Below are 22,158 nucleotides of genomic sequence, written 5' to 3'. Positions count from 1 at the left end.
TGGCTGGTTGTTAATCAATCTCCAATTTATCACTTTTTGAAGCTTGATACATCTGGTAACAGGTAGAGGTGAGACGGGACAATCTTTGGGGGTGGATCATAGGGTTTTCTAAGTCAGCAGTGTGTAGGTCAAACCCAAACGGTTTGACGTGCACTAGATCGATGTGGGGGAAAAGGTCCACTGTGAAATGGTTGTCAATTACCATGGAAACAGAATTTGAAATCAGATAAGAACCACTTTCGGTATCCTTACGGTATAATATCCTTCATTTATGAGCAGGATATGATGGTTTCAGATCAGGGCTGGCCAAACCGGTCCCCAAGATCTACCAATGGTCCATGTTTTCCAAATCACCTAGCTGGTGCACAGGTGTAGTCATTACTAACTGTCACATTACCCAGATCACCTAGCTGGTGCACAGGTGCAGTCATTACTAACGGTCACATTACCCAGACCACCTAGCTGGTGAACAGGTGCAGTCATTACTAACTGTCACATTCCCCAGATCACTTAGCTGGTGCACAGGTGCAGTCATTACTAACGGTCACGTTCCCCAGACCACCTAGCTGGTGCACAGGTGTAGTCATTTCAAACGGTCACATTCCCCAGATCACCTAGCTGGTGCACAGGTGCAGTCATTACTAACTGTCACATTCCCCAGACCACCTAGCTGGTGCACAGGTGTAGTCATTACTAACGGTCACATTCCCCAGATCACCTGGCTGGTGCACAGGTGCAGTCATTTCTAACGGTCACATTCCCCAGATCACCTGACTGGTGCACAGGTGCAGTCATTACTAACTGTAACATTCCCCAGATCACCTAGCTGATGCACAGGTGCAGTCATTACTAACGGTCACGTTCCCCAGACCACCTAGCTGGTGCACAGGTGCAGTCATTACTAACTGTCACATTCCCCAGATCACCTGGCTGGTGCACAGGTGCAGTCATTTCTAACCGTCACATTCCCCAGACCACCTAGCTGGTGCACAGGTGCAGTCATTGCTAACTGTCACATTCCCCAGATCACCTAGTCGTGCACAGGTGCAGTCATTACTAACTGTCACATTCCCCATATCACCTAGCTGGTGCACAGCTGTAGTCATTACTAACTGTCACATTCCCCATATCACCTAGCTGGTGCACAGCTGTAGTCATTACTAACTGTCACATTTTTACACCTGCTGCATTCATTCCTACTATAGATCCACAGGTTGCCTGAGATACATGACCTGTTGGTAGATCTTGAGGACAGGTTTGGCCACCCCTGCTCTATATGGTGTTTCAGCTTCATCTGCCCTCACCGCCGTGACTGCACACATCCTAGTAACATATTGGGTGGTATTAACATTTTATATTGCACTCAATCTCTAAAATGACGAGAGATCATAGGACGATATACAATTGATCTATTTTTCTGCATATATTGTGCTTATTATGGTCAGCTTTAGCCGCGCATTCGCACATTTCATATCACCACCCCTGGGGATAGCGAGCTGAAATGCTGAAAAAAGCTGAATACCGCCCATTGGATTATAACTTGGGTGCCGGTAGCCCGTCGTTCTCACAGTTGGGAAAATAGGTGTTTATTGAAAAAATAATCATTTCTAACTATAAACATTCACTTTATTCATGTTTTCTTCTGTACATAAGTTTGTGTTTTATTCTAAACATATTAAATACTAGGGTGAGGCAGAAAGAGGCGTTCTACCCTGTCCGCGTTTCGCCGGATTCCTGGCTAAAATGACAGAAACGCTTCATGTTGGAGAAGTGATTTATTTTACTGCTGAGCTTTTCAGAGTTTCAGAACTTAGGTGATAAAATCTAGACACTGAACAGCCCCATAGCACTGTACATGTGAGTCACATTGTATAATGGTACATATTTGAAAGTAAATAACAAATCATATCTAGAGTATTATGACATGGAATCACATACACTGGATAGGACAAAGTCTTGGTTTTTATTTAGTAGAAGGCAAATAGCATGCCAGGTAAACAGCATAGCCAAGGATGGTTACAGCATTGCATCATACTGATGTTCCAGCCTAGAAAAAACTACAATGGTCCCTACCATAGCCCACATCCCCGGCCTATCACCTGAGCAGCATTTCCACCATCAGGAACAATAACCTCCTGCCCTGGAAACACTTATATCAGGAGAGCACAGGTGCTGCTAATAAGACCAACCCTGACTATATCAGTTAGGAAACCTGGACTGGATCTAATTTTCCTGCTGCTGCAGCTGCTCTAAAACCTGGTCTGGAGGAAATATGCTGTCACGCTGTATAAATGAAACACCCGCTGCACTCTACTGAAATGCTATTTTATGTTGTCGCAGGTAAAACATTTACACTTCACCAGTGAGCTACAAGGCTGCCCCCTGGAGAGAGTAAGCTCCATCAGAAGATCGGTGGGGGTCACCAGGCACGGTACGTATGGGGGTGACCACAGTGTGCGCTTTGTGAGCAGACCCTGAGTCACACTCAATGACCCGCTCTTCTTCTCCTCTCAGAGTCTGACATTAGACCCAACAAACTCTTAACTTGGTGTCAGAAGCAGACTGAGGGCTACAGGAACATCAGTGTCACCAACCTGACCAGCTCCTGGAAAAGTGGCCTCGCTCTTTGCGCCATTATTCACCACTTCCGGCCGGAGCTCATGTGAGTAGAAGATCCAAGGTTTGCGTATAGATTCCATTGGTGAGACAGGATGGGGCCCCTTCAATAGGTTTCTATGAGGCCCGCAAAGTACTGACAATGCCCCTGACATGGACATAATGTATCATACTCCAAATACTCACTATGGGGGGATTCAGTTGTGTGCAGGAGGTTTAAAAATCCTGTCAGTGAGGGTTCCACCCCTTCTCCCTTCAGCATCAGTGTCTGGTATTCTGTGTGGAAGTATGTGCTTATGAGTAAGTGGGGGGAATTTACTAAGATGTGATTTCTACTTCACATGTGATGTTGCTATGGGCTACCAATCAGAAACTACTTCTTATTTATTTAGCACCCTCTAGAAGATAGTAGACAGGATCTGATTGGTTGCCCATTGCAACATCACATGTGAAGTAGAATACACATCTTAGTAAATTTCCCCCAATGTGTGTGTAACTCTGTTAGTGAATAATGAACATTCCTCTCCCTCCGATACTGTTTATTCCTCAGTGACTTTGACTCCTTAAACGAGGACGACAGTGTCAGGTGCAACCAGTTGGCGTTTGACGTTGCGGAGAAAGAGTTTGGAATCTCCCCTTTTACCACGGGGAAGGAGATGGCTTCTATGGAAGAGCCTGATAAACTCAGCATGGTTCTGTACCTCTCTAAATTCTACGAATTGTTCAGGGGTTCCCCTCTGAGACCCGTGTGTAAGTATCTCTCTATAGCCACAAAGAGGTTAGGTTTTACTGCGCTACATCCTATGTAATGATGTTATTCGTCCTATGGAGGCCATTTTGAATCACCGGAGTGGATTTGACTATTTCAAGGACCAGTGCTGGTATTTGTAGTTCATCTGTGACTCCTTATCTTTGCAGATTCCTCACCGAAAGATAATAGAAAGAGAGATGGGTTTTCTTCAAAACCATCCACCCTGCTCTCTAATAATTACCTCAATTTAACCTTACCAAGGAAGCGAGTGCCAAAGGTGAGTCTTCACGTTCCCCCCTGCTACGCCCGCAACCAATCAGACTTTACTTATTTATTTAGTACCTTTTAGAAGATAATAGATAAAATCTGATTGGTTTCCCATAGCAACATCCCATCTTCAATAGAACTCCTAGTTCTAAGCAAATAAACCCGTTTGTGTTTGGAACATACCATGTTGCTATGCAAGGAAACTGAATACATTACTATTTTTATGTGCAGAGTAAATACTGTCTGCTTTTGTATGAAGCCCACACGTTCGCTTTATTTTTACACTGCACTAGATATCAATTTGAACACACCCCACCCAAATCTAACGGTGCATACACACTATAAGATGATCTGTCCAATCTTTCTGGTTGGAATGGAAATCTGGTAATGTCTGGGAACAGGTGACAATCGACCGTTTGCTCAAAAACACTGAAAAAAGGACAAAAACACGGACGACCAGACAAATTGGTTAAATCCAATTGATTTATCTATTTAAGCAGGATGACCGGTTTTGCCCTTTTGGTACTTGTTTCCTAGCACGGCACCCATCGCATCGCATACCATAAGCCATACAATGGTATGCGGTGTGATGCGATGGCAGCCAACAATTTTAAATTGTATACCATCGCATTGAATGCCATTGTGTGCCATATACAATGGTATACGATTTAAAATTGTATAAGCACCCTAATGGGTGTTTTCAATGTTAAAAGCACCCCCACGCCACCCCCACTATAAACGCCAACCCAAAGCGTGGCATCCTCCGACCTTTTCATACCCTCACCATCCACGTCAGCGTGGAGTTAATTTTAGATAGTGTGGCGAGCGCAGCCCGAAGCGTGGCGAGCGCAGCGAGCCCCGTGAGGGGACGCAGAATACATGTAAAGTAATACGCGTCCCCTCGCGGGGCTCGCTGCGCTCACCACACTTCGGGCTCGGTCGCTCGCTGCGCTCGCCACACTCTATGAAATCAACTCCACGCCGACGTGGATAGTGGGGGTATGAAAAGGTCGTAGGACACGTACCGCCGCCCCTCGCGTGCTCGCTGCGCTCGCCACGCTTCAGGTTGGCGTTCATAGTGGGGGTGGCGTGGGGGTGCATTTAACATTGTAAGCACCCATTAGGGTGCTTATACAATTAAAATCGTATAGGGGGACCATTTAACATTGAAAAAACCCATTAGGGTGCTTATACAATTTAAAATCGGGTATATGGTATGCGATGCGATACAATGCATAAGATGCCATACGACTGAATATCGTGGGCACCGTGCTAGGAAACAAGTACCGCCCATTTTCTGGCTTTTGGGCACACATGGCTGATTGTGTAATGTATGTGGCAGTATAGCACTCTCAGCCAATAACCCGCATGCCTTTGCTGCCTGTCACACTGTACACACAGCAGTAAGATCTCAGCAGCAGCACCTATCAGTCTCTCCAATGAAATGCATGGGTCATTCCAAGAACAGGCAGTGATTACCCAGCATCCGGAGTGATAGAGAACGAGAAACGTCCCGTATTATCTTCTGCTGGTTTATACACCGCAGCTGTTCTTCAGTCCCACGGTGCCTCTGCTACATTCTGATGTATGTACTCTATAATGTAATCATACATACAACTATAGGTCAGGGTCCCTGGGATGGGAGGAAACTTCTTCATATCGTCTGCTTCTCCCCCTTCTGGAAGTAGCCGCACAGAGTCAGACATTGTGGGTCGTCTTTTCATCTCGCACCCCGCACTTACTTCCAGGGAGATCAGTCCAACGCGGCCTTTATCTGGGTTGTCGCCCCGAGTCGAGTTTCCATGGTAACAAAGTGTGGACTCTCCCTATCCCCCCCTCACCAGCATGATGTCATGTAATTACCCAGATGAAAGCATTTCATTTTACCTTCTGAAGTTAATTGTTTGGGACACATTGAGTAATTCAGATTCACTCATTCTAATCCTTTATTTTTATATACGCCAGTCCCAGAAAATAACCAGATCCCTGATTTATCTCCAGTCCCACCCCTGGAATTAAACCCAGGATGAAATCCATCACAAACGCTTATCTCATGTTCGGGGCACAATGCGTGCGACTGTCAAATGCTTCCCCCTTCGCTTGACTGTAAGTCGCTCGTGGATTTACATTGCTTTAGAAACATGAAAACACACGTTGCCCTAATATGATCCATATGTGTCCTAAGAAGCCTTTGTTATGCATGCAGACTGCGGAATGGGTCCGTCGCCTCCACAGGCCCCGATTCATCCCCTTCATGCTTTCATTTGAGGCTCGTTAAGGACAAATAACAGAACGATGTGGATTTTTGCTTATTATCGTGTAACAAGTCCCTGAGCTATGTACTGGAATAGGGATCGTGTTAGTATTAGAACATGAACTGCATGTTGGGGAGCATCCAATCAGATTTCTTGTCATTTCTCTATTGCATCCTAGATAATGATAGACAGAATCTTATTCGTTGCTATGGGCAATATCACCTCTTTACTAAGCTTTAGTAAATTTACTCCATAGTGTCCATACATTTACTTCTCGAAAACATTGAGGGCTCCTAATGCCTCATTTTCTTATTGCAAAAACCACCACATATGCCTGCTCTTGCCCAGGGGCGGATCCAGGGGGACCAATGGGAGCGATCGCTCCCCCTAGCATTGTGTGGCTGTGGTCACTATCCGATACTTTTTGTATTCCTTGTATGGCAGCTTTGCCAGGCTCAAATATCTTTTAGAAACCTCTCTACATTTAGTTACTGTGCTGCTTATACAGTGAGTGCAGGAAGAAGCGCGGTATTGTGCTGCTTATACAGTGAGTGCAGGAAGAAGCGCGGTATTGTGCTGCTTATACAGTGAGTGCAGGAGGAAGCGCAGTATTGTGCTGCTTATACAGTGAGTGCAGGAGGAAGCGCAGTAATGTGCTGCTTATACAGTGAGTGCAGGAGGAAGTGCAGTATTGTGCTGCTTATACAGTGAGTGCAGGAGGAAGTGCAGTACTGTGCTGCTTATACAGTGAGTGCAGGAGGAAGTGCGGTATTGATCTGCTTATACAGTGAGTGCAGGAGGAAGCACGGTATTGTGCTGCTTATACAGTGAGTGCAGGAGGAAGCGCGGTAGTGTGCTGCTTATACAGTGAGTGCAGGAGGAAGCACAGTATTGTGCTGCTTATACAGTGAGTGCAGGAGGAAGCGCAGTATTGTGCTGCTTATACAGTGAGTGCAGGAGGAAGCGAGTTATTGTGCTGCATATACAGTGAGTGCAGGAGGAAGTGCGGTATTGTGCTGCATATACAGTGAGTGCAGGAGGAAGCGCAGTATTGTGCTGCTTATACAGTGAGTGCAGGAGGAAGTGCGGTATTGTGATGCTTATACAGTGAGTGCTGGAGGAAGCACAGAATTTGCTGCTTATACAGTGAGTGCAGGAGGAAGCGAGTTATTGTGCTGCATATACAGTGAGTGCAGGAGGAAGCGAGTCATTGTGCTGCATATACAGTGAGTGCAGGAGGAAGTGCGGTATTGTGCTGCTTATACAGTGAGTGCTGGAGGAAGCACAGAATTTGCTGCTTATACAGTGAGTGCAGGAGGAAGCGAGTTATTGTGCTGCATATACAGTGAGTGCAGGAGGAAGTGCGGTATTGTGCTGCTTATACAGTGAGTGTAGGAGGAAGCACAGTATTGTGCTGCTTATACAGTGAGTGCTGGAGGAAGCACAGCATTGAGCTGCTTATACATTGAGTGCACGAGGAAGCAAGGTATTGTGCTGCATCTACAGTGAGTGCAGGAAGAAGTGCAGTATTGTGCTGCTTATACAGAGAGTGCAGCAGGAAGCGCAGTTTTGTGCTGCTTATACAGTGAGTGCAGGAAGAAGCGCAGTGATCGGACACTGGGTGAGATTTAATAGGATGAGAGATTCAGAAAGTGAGAGATTTTGGAAGAAATCTCCAGTTTTTTTAAAGCGGCAATCATTTACACTGCAAAATCAAACTGGTTTTGCAGTGTAAATGATTGCCGCTTTAAAAAAACTAGAGATTTCTTCCCAAATCTCTCACTTTCTGAATCTCTCATCCTATTAAATATCACCCTATGTGTCACACTGCGATTCCTCCTGCACTCTGTGCATTAGATGCACCACGGATGGTGTAATGGTTAGCATAACTGCCTCACAGCACTGAGATCATGGGTTCTTTACCCACCATGGCCCTAACTGTGTGGAGTTTGTATATTCTCCCCGTGCTTGTGTGGGTTTCCTCCGGGTACTCCGGTTTCTTCCCACAATCAAAAACTGTACTGGTAGGTTAATTGGCTCCTAACAAAATTAACCCTATAATGTCTGTGTGTGTGCGTGTACATGTGGTAGGGAATATAGTGTGTAAGCTCCACTGGGGCAGGGACAGATGTAAATGCTCAACTATACTCTGTACAGCGCTGCGGAATATGTGTGCGCTATATAAGAAACTGGTAATAAATAAATATATAAATAAATAGATGCAGGGTGGCTGACAAATAGAGCAGGTAGAGGGGACAGGGGGATAGTTTCTCTCCCTACCCAGAACCTCACTCTAAATGCAATCATCATTGTGCCTGAAATGTGTGACCTGCCGCGCATCATGTCGTACATGTATCACAGGATATTCATCTCTTGTTTCTCTTTATCTGTGTTCAGGGAGAAAATAAACCAGAGGAGAATGACGCAAACAAGAGGAGAAGAAAGACGATGCTGCTGTTTGATGAGGTTGGTGCTTATTACTCGCCGATGACAGGCATGCAGCATGCACACTGGTTCTGCATAACTGCACAAGCTGCGGCGCAGCCACATCCAGAACTGATGGATGCTGCGTGCCACACACCCCGGCCGCGGCGCATATGAATAGCTGAGAACAATTACCAGCAGCTGGAGCGTATTATAGCAAGTAATTCCTCTGACAGCGGTAACATTATCCATCCCTTCATTCATCATTCTCCAGATGCACTTCTTACAGGCCAGTCCCCTCTTCTTCGTATATTCCTTTGCATCTGAGTGCAGTGCTGGTGTTCTACTGCGTCCTGTGCAGAGTATTCCTGACAAATATGGTAACCGGCATTACATGCCGCAGCTACTGCCGCATGTACAGTATTGATAGATGCTGGTGGTTCCGCCTGAGACCACGTCTTCATGTGTCTTGTACTTCTTCCAGGAAACCTGTTAGTTTTAGTTGCACCTTCGTGCAGTGGCAAACGCAGGATTTTCAGAAGGGGGTTTCCAGAGGGGCGGAGCAAAGCACGGAGATGGACACTTAGGTGACCCAGTATATGCCGGGTCAGTTAAAGTATTATAGATAGACAAAATGTATATAAATAATAATAATAATAATAATAAAAAAAAAAAGTAAATATATATATATATATATACAGTATATATACACATATATATACATACAGGGGCGTCAACAGCAGCGTAGACCCCTGGGCATAGCAATGTATTGGGGCACCTACCGATCCTCCAGCGGTAGGGGTGGGGGAAGCTTTGATGTCCCCCAGGTGGTAGGGGGTATTATATCAACCGCTCAGCATGTAGGGCCTGGATCAGTAATTTCCACTAATTACCCCTTTACTGCACAGATGGTGGGAGATGGGGTGGGAGAAGGGGGCATTGGGCTGAATGAAGGGGCCCTGATACAGAACTTCCAGGGTGGTAGAGTATGTTTAATACGCAAAGGAGGGGTGTATAGTGGAGTGGGCTTATTATTCATAATTTTCTGGTGGGAGGATAACTTGCTTGACTGCAGATATCTCCAGTTCCCAGAAATAGATTTCTTAGATTGTTATGGAATTAAAAACTAGATAATTCCACCTACCAAATGCTATTGGGGACTAGGGGATCAGAGTTCAGGAGGCAGAGCAATCTGCCAACGAGTATATAGAACTACATACCAGGTGTGTGGAGCTGGTGCAGTAACCAGCTGCTTGAAGGCTGATATCTCTGGTTCTGGGAACAGTAAAGACAAGCTACTAGTGTCCATCAAAGGGGGAGAGTCCCAGCTTTTGGAATATACCCTCAGAAAAACTCTAAGTCAGACAGAACCTGAAATATCTTACTTGGAAGAGCAATTAACAGGCTTGGATGGGGACCACTGCTTTGAAGTCAGATATCTCTGGTTCCCAAGGGCCGATTTTTAAAATTCTTATACCCATGGAAAGAGGGGACCCTCAGCTTTCAGCCTAGTGCTGTTAGACTCCAGGGGGGGTTTCTGGGTACTCAGAAACCCCCCCTGCGTGCGTTACTGTCGTGCAACATTAATTTATAGGCTTTGCACATGCCCTCCTGCAGTAGTTTCTATCTACATTTATGCTGTGTGAATATAGCTGCCCAGAGATACAGCACTAAGCTGCATCCAATGCTAAGAGCACAGCAGATCTGTGTCATATCCAAAGGGCAATGATATCTATGTGGCTGAAGAGTATTGTAGTACCACCACAGCACACACTGCCTCAGTCAGACTCATCCCTCATCCTTATCTGTTATTACATCCGTGCTTTGTTTGCAGCTGTGTAATGTGTTTAGGGTATCACTGAAATTCTTTATGAGCTTTAAATTCCAATAATACACTCTGCAATACTCAGTCCTGATAGTGAGAGCCGCACAGGGAAAGCTGCCATGTTCTTCCTAGTAGGGAGATAAGAAGGGTCTGGCTACTAAGCTATGTTCTGTCAGAGGCCAAGTAGGGAGATCAGTGATGTTCTGTTATATGAGCGCTCTCTTATGTTTCCAATACGTTCTGTAATAAAGCCGAGGACACATAACCTGCGCCTACAACAAAACAATTTATACATCTGCAAAATATAATATTATGTAACTTGTATTATTATAGTATTTCATATTACTATATTTCAACGGCTGTTTTGCTGCATCAATAGCCTACGTCAGTGTACAGATAAAAATAATTGGTGATGAAACACATGTAAAATATTTAGTCGGAGTTGTCTCCTGTGGGGCGATATATGGAACATCTTCTGCAACAGCTTGTCTCCTGTGGGGCTATATATGGAACATCTTCTGCAACAGCTTGTCTCCTGTGGGGCGATATATGGAACATCTTGTGCAGCAGCTTGTCTCCTGTGGGGCGATATATGGAACATCTTCTGCAACAGCTTGTCTCCTGTGGGGCGATATATGGAACATCTTCTGCAACAGCTTGTCTCCTGTGGGGCGATATATGGAACATCTTCTGCAACAGCTTGTCTACTGTGGGGCTATATATGGAACATCTTCTGCAGCAGCTTGTTTCTTCTGGGGAGATAAATGGAACATCTTCTGCAGCAGCTTGTTTCTTCTGGGGAGATACATGGAACATCTTCTGCAACAGCTTATCTCCTGTGAGGCGATATATGGAACAACTTGTGCAACAGCTTGTCTCCTGTGGGGCGATATATGGTACAACTTGTGCAGCAACTTGTCTTCTATTTGGAGATATATGGAACATCTTCTACAGCAGCTTGTTTCTTCTGGGGAGATACATGGAACATCTTCTGCAGCAGCTTGTTTCTTCTGGGGAGATACATGGAACATCTTCTGCAACAGCTTATCTCCTGTGAGGCGATATATGGAACAACTTGTGCAACAGCTTGTCTCCTGTGGGGCGATATATGGTACAACTTGTGCAGCAGCTTGTCTCCTGTAGGGCGATATATGGACCATATTCTGCAGCAGCTTGTTTCTTCTGGGGAGATACATGGAACATCTTCTGTAGCAGCTTGTCTCTTGTGTGGTGATATATGGAACATCTTCTGCAGCAGCTTGTCTCCTGTGGGGAGATATATGGAACATCTTCTGCAGCAGCTTGTCTCTTGTGGGGCGATATATGGAACATCTTCTGCAGCAGTTTGTCTCTTGTGTGGTGATATATGGAACATCTTCTGCAACAGCTTGTCTCTTGTGGGGTGATATATGGAACATCTTCTGCAGCAGTTTGTCTCTTGTGTAGTGAATATGAAACATCTTCTGCAGCAGCTTGTTTCTTCTGGGGAGATATATGTCACGTTATAAATCACTGAGTAGCGTGACCACCAACTTTTTTCGAACATCACGTGATCAGAGCAGGTTGACCTGTTCATCGCTAATTTACGCAAACATTTTTAGGAAATGCCCCAGGATGTGTTATGAGAATCCATCATGCAAAGTGACATATAATAATCACATAGGGCGCTATGTACAAAGAATCTGTTGGGTGCATTCAGCTTCCCCCTTATAATATCCAGTGTATCAGCGATTGGTGCCCCGGTTGGCAGAACAGGGCAGCGGTTTGCAGGCACCAGGTAATGTGTCTGATTATTTTTCTGTTTTTTTTCAGCCAGCAAATTTCACGAGTGAAAGTCTGAGCTCTGGCAATGAGTGCAGCGACACCAAGGAGGTCATTAACCAGAATAAAGTCAGGTCTATGGCGACTCAGCTGCTGGCCAAGTTTGAAGAGAACACATCCAATGTATCAGTACGGAGACAGGTAAGTGCCTAAAATGTGCCTCCACCATGTCTCCTTCCCAGGTCATATAGGCCCTTATTCTGGTTGGTGCGGTCGAGCCGCATATGCGGCTCCGACCGCACCAGACGAATCCCCGCCTACAAGACGGATCGGCACGGCCGTCCGTACACGGACGGCTGCCGATCCGCATGAAAATGGCGGGGCGTACGCCTCCACCATGTTGGGAGCTGCCCCCTGCATTCGATGGTCGATGACCATCGAAGGCAGGGCCGCACGCTCCCCCCGCTCACGCAAGCTTAGAGCACACGGACAATCGTCCGTGTGAAAGCTTGTATTGGGGCGGGCAGCTGACATCCGGCGATGTCAGCTTTCCGCCCCCATCACTGGCGTCATAGCCTCATTACCATGCATACGCCCCGCGTTTGCATGGGAACGCCCATGAAACGCTGGGCGTATACATAGGGTAATGAGGCTATTAAGCCCCTCACACCCCTATACGCCCCCTTTGCGGCGTCTAAATTTTTTACTCGGCGAATTCCCCTGCACATGCGCAGAGTGACCCCTGCGCATGTGCAGAGTGTAAACATCGGCGGTACGGCCGCACGCGGTCCGTACCGCTCAGATCAAAATAAGGGCCATTGTGTGGATAATAAGTTTCTTCTCCAACATGGCAAGACTTCAGGATGTCCCTGTCTAAGGACACGTGCTTTGAACATAGGCTTCCTATAATACAGAGAATATTCAGACATGTAACCCTTAGTTACCATTTGATAATGATCTGACGCCTCCAGGGGCTCTTTCCTCATCCATGTTGCTATGGGAAACATCACCTATTTTCATTTATAGAAGCTTTATTAAATTTAGCTTATGCCATGTTGACCTTTTGATTGTGTCGACCGTTTGACCATGTCTACCTAATGCATGTGTCGACCCTCTGTCGACCTAGTGACTGTCTACCATTCATACTATAACCTTTATATCTAAGCCTATTACTGCTCATCCTATATAATAAAAGGCTAACACTGCTCCTCACCTCTATGGGGGGTTCCCGATGGAGCAATTCAACTGTTGCTCCATCGGGCATGTCATATGTCGACCTTTGTCACTGATGACCTAGTGTATGTTGACGTTTTCAATGTCGACATTTTGGCAACGTTGACCTAGTTCATGTCGACCTTCTGGTGTCGACCTAGACCTTGTCTGTGAACTAGACCACACCCGTTCGGCTTGCCGTTAATATAGATGGAAGCGGCCTTGCTTCAGCCTTGGAATAATTAAGGGGCCCAGTTACTATTTAATATTTGCGGCTCATTCCCCCAAAACACCTGGATTCGGGTTTTAGCCGCAAATATTAAGCACTACCGGCATGTATGTATAATGGACCTCCTGTCCCATCCGCATCGGGCAGCATCGTGGGGATACGATGCGGCCCGATGTTCCAATATCCGTAACGCGGGGCAACGATAACCGTGCATGTGCAGACCCACGGCACCCATCGGAGTTTCTGTCCAGTGGCGGCCCCAGAGGAGCAGCTGCAGCAAAGTTCACAATTAAAATAGGGGAGCCACACCCATTGCCACCAACCGTCATTCCTAACTGACCCACTGTCAGTGGGTGTGGCTACCCCTATTTAAATTGTGAACTGTGCTGCTCTGAATCAGCAATCGCTCCTGTGTCTGCAGAGACATGCATTTGGCCAGTAAGATCCCGCCCAGATCGCATTTTATATGCGATCCATAATAAATGGAGGCGCTCAGAGACTATGGCTGGGCCAATTCAGTGTTGGGAGTACCCTATAGAGGAAATGCATGTACAGTACATTTCATCTTATCCCAGTGTCTGTGGTTAGATACATTTTGGGTGAAGGTTTAATCTACTTGTTTTATCATTTGACATTAAATGGACTGAGTAGCGGGAACCAGTCAGCAGTTATACAAATGGGCTTTTCATATGAAGTTGTTTATAGACTCCAGTAACCCGTCATCGCCCCCCGGCCGCCTCATTCCTCTTCTCATCCTCACACCTCATCTGCTAATCTCTTCTATTTTCTGCTGTCGTTTCCTCACCGTCCTTCCACTCTGCAGGCTTTACCCCTATCTGATAACTCTACGCCAGAGCTGCTCAGCTGCGACCCAGCTCCTGTTAACCCTCGCTTTGCTAAACCTTCGGACCCAGCCCCTTGTCCCGCTCAGACTGAGCCCAAAAGGCAGGTATGGTGTCATGCATAAGCTATGGACAGTGAGTATATTGCCGTGCTCAGGGTTAAGGCATTGCCTTTGTGCATTCTATGGGGCCCATTGATCAACACGTTTTAACTATTTAAAAATCCCTTGACTTTGATAAATGGTGCTCCAGCCAATCAGCTCCCAAACTGTAATATCTCAATCGTATGATATGACAGGAGCTGATTGGCTGGAGCGCCATTTATCATATGCAAAGAGTTTTAAATAGCTAAAACTTATAAATGGGTCCCTATATACCTGTGCTTATACCAGCATTTGACATCTTCAATAAACCAAAAGGATTGAGTATCAAATGACCCCCGCATCACTAAGGGGCTTATTCAGAGTTGCACACAACGGTTTTATGGACAAATTCAGCGATTATTTGCACAGAACATGCTACATGCTCTGAAGCACAGTTGCATGCAGCTATCGGCAAATGAAGGATCTGATTCAGATTTGTTAACAAAGCTAGAAAATACACTGGGCAAAACCATGCTGCACTGCAGTGGGGCAGATGTAACATGTGCAGAGTTATATAGATTTGGGGGAGTTATTTTGTTTCTGTAAATACTGGCTGCTTTATTCCACACTGCACTTTAGATTTCAGTTTGAACACCCCCCCCCCCCCCCCCCCACCCACCCAAATCTAAAGCTCTCTGCATACAGTATGTTGGTTTTTGACCAGGTGTGGGGCAGGTGCACTTTACATTGTCATGGCAGATCATTTCATGCCGCTGTATATTTATATTCCTGAATGCATTGAGGCAGCGCTTGTGTGCAATTCCGAATTAGCCCCTTTGTGTCATACAACTAGCAACCTGTGTGTCTCCAGTTGTGTAATGACAAGTCCCAGAATATATTTGATCCTGGAATTTTGCAGTTCCACAACGTGGGAGAATGGCTCCCAGGTGCCTCCCTAGATGACTGATTGTCACGTTTCTGCTCCATGATTGAGGTCAATGTGTGCCCCCGATTAGAGTTTACAACGCCACCCACAGGCCTTCTCCGAGTTGGCATGTGTGTATGGGTGGGAACCTTCCCCATGTCAGATATATAAGTGCTTCAATTACATAGGAAATAATTGACGTTCTAGTATTCGGGGGGCTGCAGACGCGTTGTATGAAGTAACGTGATGCATGGGATTTGTCCTAGAACGAGGAACCCTTCTTTTCATTTACAGTGTTTCCCAGTTTCAGGCAGTAGCTAGAACTCTGGTCAGACCACCATCACCACCGACTGTGCCCGCCAAAACTATTGTAACCAGGGAGCCGAGGTCTAGAGGAGACACGGATATACCCTCCAGCCCCGCAGAAAGAAAGGACTCTCTCACCTCCACCTGTCCTTCCGCTCTGCTTCTCTCTGGTATCTTAGAGCGCCTGCAGCAGATTGAAGAAAGGGCTGAGCAGGTGACCGGCCGCATAGCATGCAATGTACATATGTCATCTAAGCCACCTGCGAAGCGGAACTCAGTACAGTGCATGTATTCACAATATAAAGGGGATGTATGCACCTCTCGTGGCTGGACAGTGATTCACCCTGGGGGGAGTTAAAGGTGTAGGGAATATTACGTGATCAAAAAGGCGGATTGTGATTGGCTGCCATCAACTTCAGCTCACAGTGTTTTCACTGGTTCTCAGTGTTCTGATTGGCTGCATCCACATTAATGCTGGCTACATCCATTGTTCAGTATTTAGGGGATATGGGGGCCTTGCTGCAGACACAATACAAGGTACAGTATACTTACCACATTTCACTATCACAGGCTACTGTAGTTGGAATTGTGTCTTTGTAGCACAGGTGACTATATACAGTATATATATAATGGCTACAATACACATAGTTATGTGATAGCTATGTGTATTGTCCCATCATGCCTTGCCACAGTTTTGTTATTTGGGAATGCTAAAACCATGGCAAGGCATGCTGGGATGTGTAGTTTCACAATAACTGGAGGGCCACAGTTTGGACATGCCTGCCTTAAATCATTTGTAAATTCAAGAAAGGGTTCATTGGGGATCACTTGGTGTATTACACTCTAGAATCGCACCTTCTGCATGTAATTTATGCTCAGATGGGCACGGGGTCCCAGGGCCACACACCCGCCATCAGCATGTATCGGTCCAGTGCACGTTTTATGGTGAAAGCAAGATCCTTGTGATTTTAGTGCAAGTGCGCAAATCGCCCTCCGCCTGCCGCTGTTCTTACTCTGTCTCTCACTTTTCTTTCCTCTTCCACTCTTTCTCCCTCTCTCCCTTTTTCCTCCTTTCCCTCTTCCAGAAAAGAGCTCAGGCTGTAGCAATACGAGACTTTCATAAAAAGAATATTCGAGAAAAGGCGGCGCACCTGGCCTCCATGTTTGGAAGCGAGGATTTCCCACAGGTGAATATCTGGTGTGTCCGGGATGTAATATACTCAAAACAACTATAATAATATCAGGCGCAAAAACTAGTCATTTTCTATTTTATATACCACAACTGTGTTTAATTAAGCAGCTCCCAAAAAGAATACCTGGAACTCTCATATAAAAGATCAAATTAATTGAGAGAGCGCACTGTTTTGATTATAAATGATAATTTAATAATTAATAAAATCTTCTGATTTTATTTTTCTGCTTCTGTTTTTAGAATACTACTTCTATATAGGAAATGTGGGATCTTATTCGGGGTGGGATATTTTGCTGTTACCAGGGCCGCTGAGAGATGGGGAGGGGGGAGGGGGGGGGAGCAGGTACTAATCCCCCCTCCCCCTCGACTTTAGAGTGCTTTTTCACTCCCCTCTAAAAAAAATTGGGGTGTGGCCTGATCACAGGAGGTGGCCACGCCTCCTGCAGTTAGGCCACATCCCCAAAATGTTACCTGGGCCCAGCATACCTCTCGGCTGCTCTGGCTGTTACTGATAGTATAATAACTGTGTCTCTGACACAAATGATCACTTCAGCTAATTTGTTTTTCAGACAGAACATTGCTTATATCAGGTGAATATAGCTCAGGGTCCTAAGTAACATGCCAAAGTGCACCTAACATGCGTGTTTACTACCTGTATGTGTGAGCATATTTATTTGCATTCTTGTATTGTGGTGTAATACTTTTATATTACTTCTGCCCCGCACAGAATAAACTTCTACCCCACAGCTTATCCCATTCTCCATCTAAAGTCCCTTCCTGTGAACCCCAAGTTCCCGGTTCTCCCCCTCCTTCATCATCATCCATGGCTTACTCCGCCCCCAGGAATTGCCAGTCTAACAAGGTACTACGGCATGTAATCCCCCCACGTCTGTGTCCATTACTGACACGGTAGATACTAAACACAATACATATAAAGTAGCTTAAACACAGGAAGTCTGCTGTGCGCAGGGAAACATCTCCCCTCATGGTCACAACGTCACCTAAGATCTCTTCAGTCCTGATAAGCTTGGCAAGGGCGTAACTACCATAGGTGCAGGGGGTGCAGCTGCTATGGGGCCCAGAGCTTTGGGGGGCCCATCTTCCCTCTGTAAGTTAGATGTGCTATATAAATTTATCAGTATTGGCTTGTAAATAGGGGCCCTTACAAACGTTTGCTATGGGGCCTATGAACATCTAGTTATGCCCCCGATGCTAAGAATACCATATGTGTGATAACAGAGGGTCACGGAAATCGGGTCCCCCTCCCGGCTCCCCGGAAAGGGGGGCAACCCCCCCTCATAGCCCTCTGTCTCCCACGAACTGCCCCCTGGTGATCGCATAATTTTAGCCCCCCCTGAAATACTGGCATTGCACAGTGGGGGCATGGCTAAATTGAGGCACCGCCCCTTTTTTTGCTCACGGCCCCCTGCCTCACTGAGCTGGCTGCCCTCTCCCTGGGGGCAAGTATGCATGGGATGTTGCTATGGGCAACCAATCAGATACTATCTATTATCTTCTAGAAGGTGCTAAATAAATAAGAAGTACATTCTAATTGGTTGCCTATAGCAACATCCCACATGAAATACAACTTCCATCTTAGTAAATTCCCCCATTGTGTATGATAAATGGCGCTTCAGGCAATCATCTCCTCAGTGACATGTGTTTGAAAAATGACAGTTGGGAGATAATTGGCTGGAGTGCCGTTTACCATGCACAGTGAGTGTTAAATAGCTTAGTAAGTGCAGTATGGCTGGCTGTAACGGTATATAGATTGTTTATGGTAAATGACAGTAGTAGTTTGTGTGATGGGTCCTGAGTTAGCATTTCTCATCTAGGTCCAAATAGTAAAACATTTCCTGTAAGCTGATGAATCAGATCCTCTGTCTATTAGCCGTAGCCCAGGAATGATACACAATGTCCTGCTGAGACTTGTGTCAGGTGAGGTGAAGCACTGGGGCTAGTGATACATCTGTGCAGCCTGGGCTAGAGCACTAGCACCCCCTGTCCTTGCCCTGGGAGCACTAGCACCCCCTGTCCTTGCCCTGGTAGCACTAGCACCCCCTGTCCTTGCCCTGGTAGCACTAGCACCCCCTGTCCTTGCCCTGGTAGCACTAGCACCCCCTGTCCTTGCCCTGGTAGCACTAGCACTCACTGTCTCTGCCTGGTAGCACTAGGACCCTCTGTCCTTGCCCTAGTAGCACTAGCACCCCCTGTCCTTGCCCTGGTAGCACTAGCACTCACTGTCTCTGCCTGGTAGCACTAGCACCCCCTGTCCTTGCCCTAGTATGCACTTGCACCCCCTGTCCTGGCCCTGGTAGCACTAGCACCCCCTGTCCTTGCCCCGGGAGCACTAGCACCCCCTGTCCTTGCCCTGGTAGCACTTGCACCCCCTGTCCTGGCCCTGGTAGCACTAGCACCCCCTGTCCTTGCCCCGGGAGCACTAGCACCCCCTGTCCTTGCCCCGGGAGCACTAGCACCCCCTGTCCTTGCCCTGGTAGCACTAGCACCCCCTGTCCTTGCCCTGGTAGCACTATCACCCCCTGTCCTTGCCCTGGTAGCACTATCACCCCCTGTCCTTGCCCTGGTAGCACTAGCACCCCCTGTCCTTGCCCTGGTAGCACTAGCACCCCCTGTCTCTGCCTGGTAGCACTAGCACCCCCTGTCCTTGCCCCGGGAGCACTAGCACCCCCTGTCCTTGCCCCGGAAGCACTAGCACCCCCTGTCCTTGCCCTGGTAGCACTAGCACCCCCTGTTTCTGCCTGGTAGCACTAGGACCCTCTGTCCTTGCCCCGGGAGCACTAGCACCCCCTGTCCTTGCCCTGGTAGCACTAGCACCCCCTGTCCTTGCCCTGGTAGCACTAGCACCCCCTGTCCTTGCCCTGGGAGCACTAGCACCCCCTGTCCTTGCCCTGGTAGCACTTGCACCCCCTGTCCTGACCCTGGTAGCACTAGCACCCCCTGTCCTTGCCCCGGGAGCACTAGCACCCCCTGTCCTTGCCCTGGTAGCACTATCACCCCCTGTCCTTGCCCTGGTAGCACTAGCACCCCCTGTCCTTGCCCTGGTAGCACTAGCACCCCCTGTCTCTGCCTGGTAGCACTAGCACCCCCTGTCCTTGCCCCGGGAGCACTAGCACCCCCTGTCCTTGCCCCGGAAGCACTAGCACCCCCTGTCCTTGCCCTGGTAGCACTAGCACCCCCTGTTTCTGCCTGGTAGCACTAGGACCCTCTGTCCTTGCCCCGGGAGCACTAGCACCCCCTGTCCTTGCCCTGGTAGCACTAGCACCCCCTGTCCTTGCCCTGGTAGCACTAGCACCCCCTGTCCTTGCCCTGGGAGCACTAGCACCCCCTGTCCTTGCCCTGGTAGCACTTGCACCCCCTGTCCTGACCCTGGTAGCACTAGCACCCCCTGTCCTTGCCCCGGGAGCACTAGCACCCCCTGTCCTTGCCCTGGTAGCACTTGCACCCCCTGTCCTGGCCCTGGTAGCACTAGCACCCCCTGTCCTTGCCCTGGTAGCACTAGCACCCCCTGTTCTTTGCCCTGGTAGCACTACCACCCCCTGTTTCTGCCTGGTAGCACTAGTACCCCCTGTCCTTGCCCTGGTAGCACTAGCACCCGCTGTCCTTGCCCTGGTAGCACTAGGACCCTCTGTCCTTGCCCCGGGAGCACTAGCACCCCCAGTCCTTGCCCTAGTAGCACTAGCACCCCCTGTCCTTGCCCTAGTAGCACTTGCACCCCCTGTCCTTGCCCTGGTAGCACTTGCACCCCCTGTCCTGGCCCTGGTAGCACTAGCACCCCCTGTCCTTGCCCTGGTAGCACTAGCACCCCCTGTTCTTTGCCCTGGTAGCACTAGCACCCCCTGTCCTTGCCCCGGGAGCACTAGCACCCCCTGTCCTTGCCCTGGTAGCACTTGCACCCCCTGTCCTGGCCCCGGTAGCACTAGCACCCCCTGTCCTTGCCCCGGGAGCACTAGCACCCCCTGTCCTTGCCCCGGGAGCACTAGCACCCCCTGTCCTTGCCCTGGTAGCACTAGCACCCCCTGTCCTTGCCCTGGTAGCACTATCACCCCCTGTCCTTGCCCTGGTAGCACTATCACCCCCTGTCCTTGCCCTGGTAGCACTAGCACCCCCTGTCCTTGCCCTGGTAGCACTAGCACCCCCTGTCTCTGCCTGGTAGCACTAGCACCCCCTGTCCTTGCCCCGGGAGCACTAGCACCCCCTGTCCTTGCCCCGGAAGCACTAGCACCCCCTGTCCTTGCCCTGGTAGCACTAGCACCCCCTGTTTCTGCCTGGTAGCACTAGGACCCTCTGTCCTTGCCCCGGGAGCACTAGCACCCCCTGTCCTTGCCCTGGTAGCACTAGCACCCCCTGTCCTTGCCCTGGTAGCACTAGCACCCCCTGTCCTTGCCCTGGGAGCACTAGCACCCCCTGTCCTTGCCCTGGTAGCACTTGCACCCCCTGTCCTGACCCTGGTAGCACTAGCACCCCCTGTCCTTGCCCCGGGAGCACTAGCACCCCCTGTCCTTGCCCTGGTAGCACTTGCACCCCCTGTCCTGGCCCTGGTAGCACTAGCAACCCCTGTCCTTGCCCTGGTAGCACTAGCACCCCCTGTTCTTTGCCCTGGTAGCACTACCACCCCCTGTTTCTGCCTGGTAGCACTAGTACCCCCTGTCCTTGCCCTGGTAGCACTAGCACCCGCTGTCCTTGCCCTGGTAGCACTAGGACCCTCTGTCCTTGCCCCGGGAGCACTAGCACCCCCAGTCCTTGCCCTAGTAGCACTAGCACCCCCTGTCCTTGCCCTAGTAGCACTTGCACCCCCTGTCCTTGCCCCGGGAGCACTAGCACCCCCTGTCCTTGCCCCGGAAGCACTAGCACCCCCTGTCCTTGCCCTGGTAGCACTAGCACCCCCTGTTTCTGCCTGGTAGCACTAGGACCCTCTGTCCTTGCCCCGGGAGCACTAGCACCCCCTGTCCTTGCCCTGGTAGCACTAGCACCCCCTGTCCTTGCCCTGGTAGCACTAGCACCCCCTGTCCTTGCCCTGGGAGCACTAGCACCCCCTGTCCTTGCCCCGGAAGCACTAGCACCCCCTGTTCTTTGCCCTGGTAGCACTACCACCCCCTGTTTCTGCCTGGTAGCACTAGTACCCCCTGTCCTTGCCCTGGTAGCACTAGCACCCGCTGTCCTTGCCCTGGTAGCACTAGGACCCTCTGTCCTTGCCCCGGGAGCACTAGCACCCCCAGTCCTTGCCCTAGTAGCACTAGCACCCCCTGTCCTTGCCCTAGTAGCACTTGCACCCCCTGTCCTTGCCCTGGTAGCACTTGCACCCCCTGTCCTGGCCCTGGTAGCACTAGCACCCCCTGTCCTTGCCCTGGTAGCACTAGCACCCCCTGTTCTTTGCCCTGGTAGCACTAGCACCCCCTGTCCTTGCCCCGGGAGCACTAGCACCCCCTGTCCTTGCCCTGGTAGCACTTGC

The 22,158-nt window shown here is 48.7% G+C and overlaps 1 protein-coding gene across 10 annotated transcripts in view; it reads left to right on the top strand.

The window, feature by feature from the left end:
- Nucleotides 1–22,158, top strand: part of MICAL2 (microtubule associated monooxygenase, calponin and LIM domain containing 2) — a 191,914-nt gene that overhangs the window by 81,336 nt on the left and 88,420 nt on the right. For 6 of the 10 annotated variants that reach the window (XM_083164103.1, XM_083164101.1, XM_083164102.1 and 3 more), the window contains exons 11-19: nt 2,341–2,431; nt 2,515–2,662; nt 3,167–3,366; nt 3,535–3,644; nt 8,287–8,355; nt 11,951–12,100; nt 14,164–14,289; nt 15,495–15,710; nt 16,582–16,683. In XM_083164103.1, the coding sequence (XP_083020229.1) occupies nt 2,341–2,431; nt 2,515–2,662; nt 3,167–3,366; nt 3,535–3,644; nt 8,287–8,355; nt 11,951–12,100; nt 14,164–14,289; nt 15,495–15,710; nt 16,582–16,683 (1,212 nt within the window). Of the gene's footprint in view, nt 1–2,340; nt 2,432–2,514; nt 2,663–3,166; nt 3,367–3,534; nt 3,645–8,286; nt 8,356–11,950; nt 12,101–14,163; nt 14,290–15,484; nt 15,711–16,581; nt 16,684–22,158 lie in introns of those variants that run through there. The other 4 variants (XM_083164104.1, XM_083164110.1, XM_083164106.1 and 1 more) reach the window with 4 other exon arrangements.

Source organism: Crinia signifera, chromosome 11 (assembly GCF_055691185.1).
Source record: "Crinia signifera chromosome 11, ASM5569118v1, whole genome shotgun sequence".
NCBI lineage: Eukaryota > Metazoa > Chordata > Amphibia > Anura > Myobatrachidae > Crinia > Crinia signifera.
Note: the sequence above shows the minus strand (reverse complement) of the source record. Positions and strands in the feature narration are given on the sequence as shown.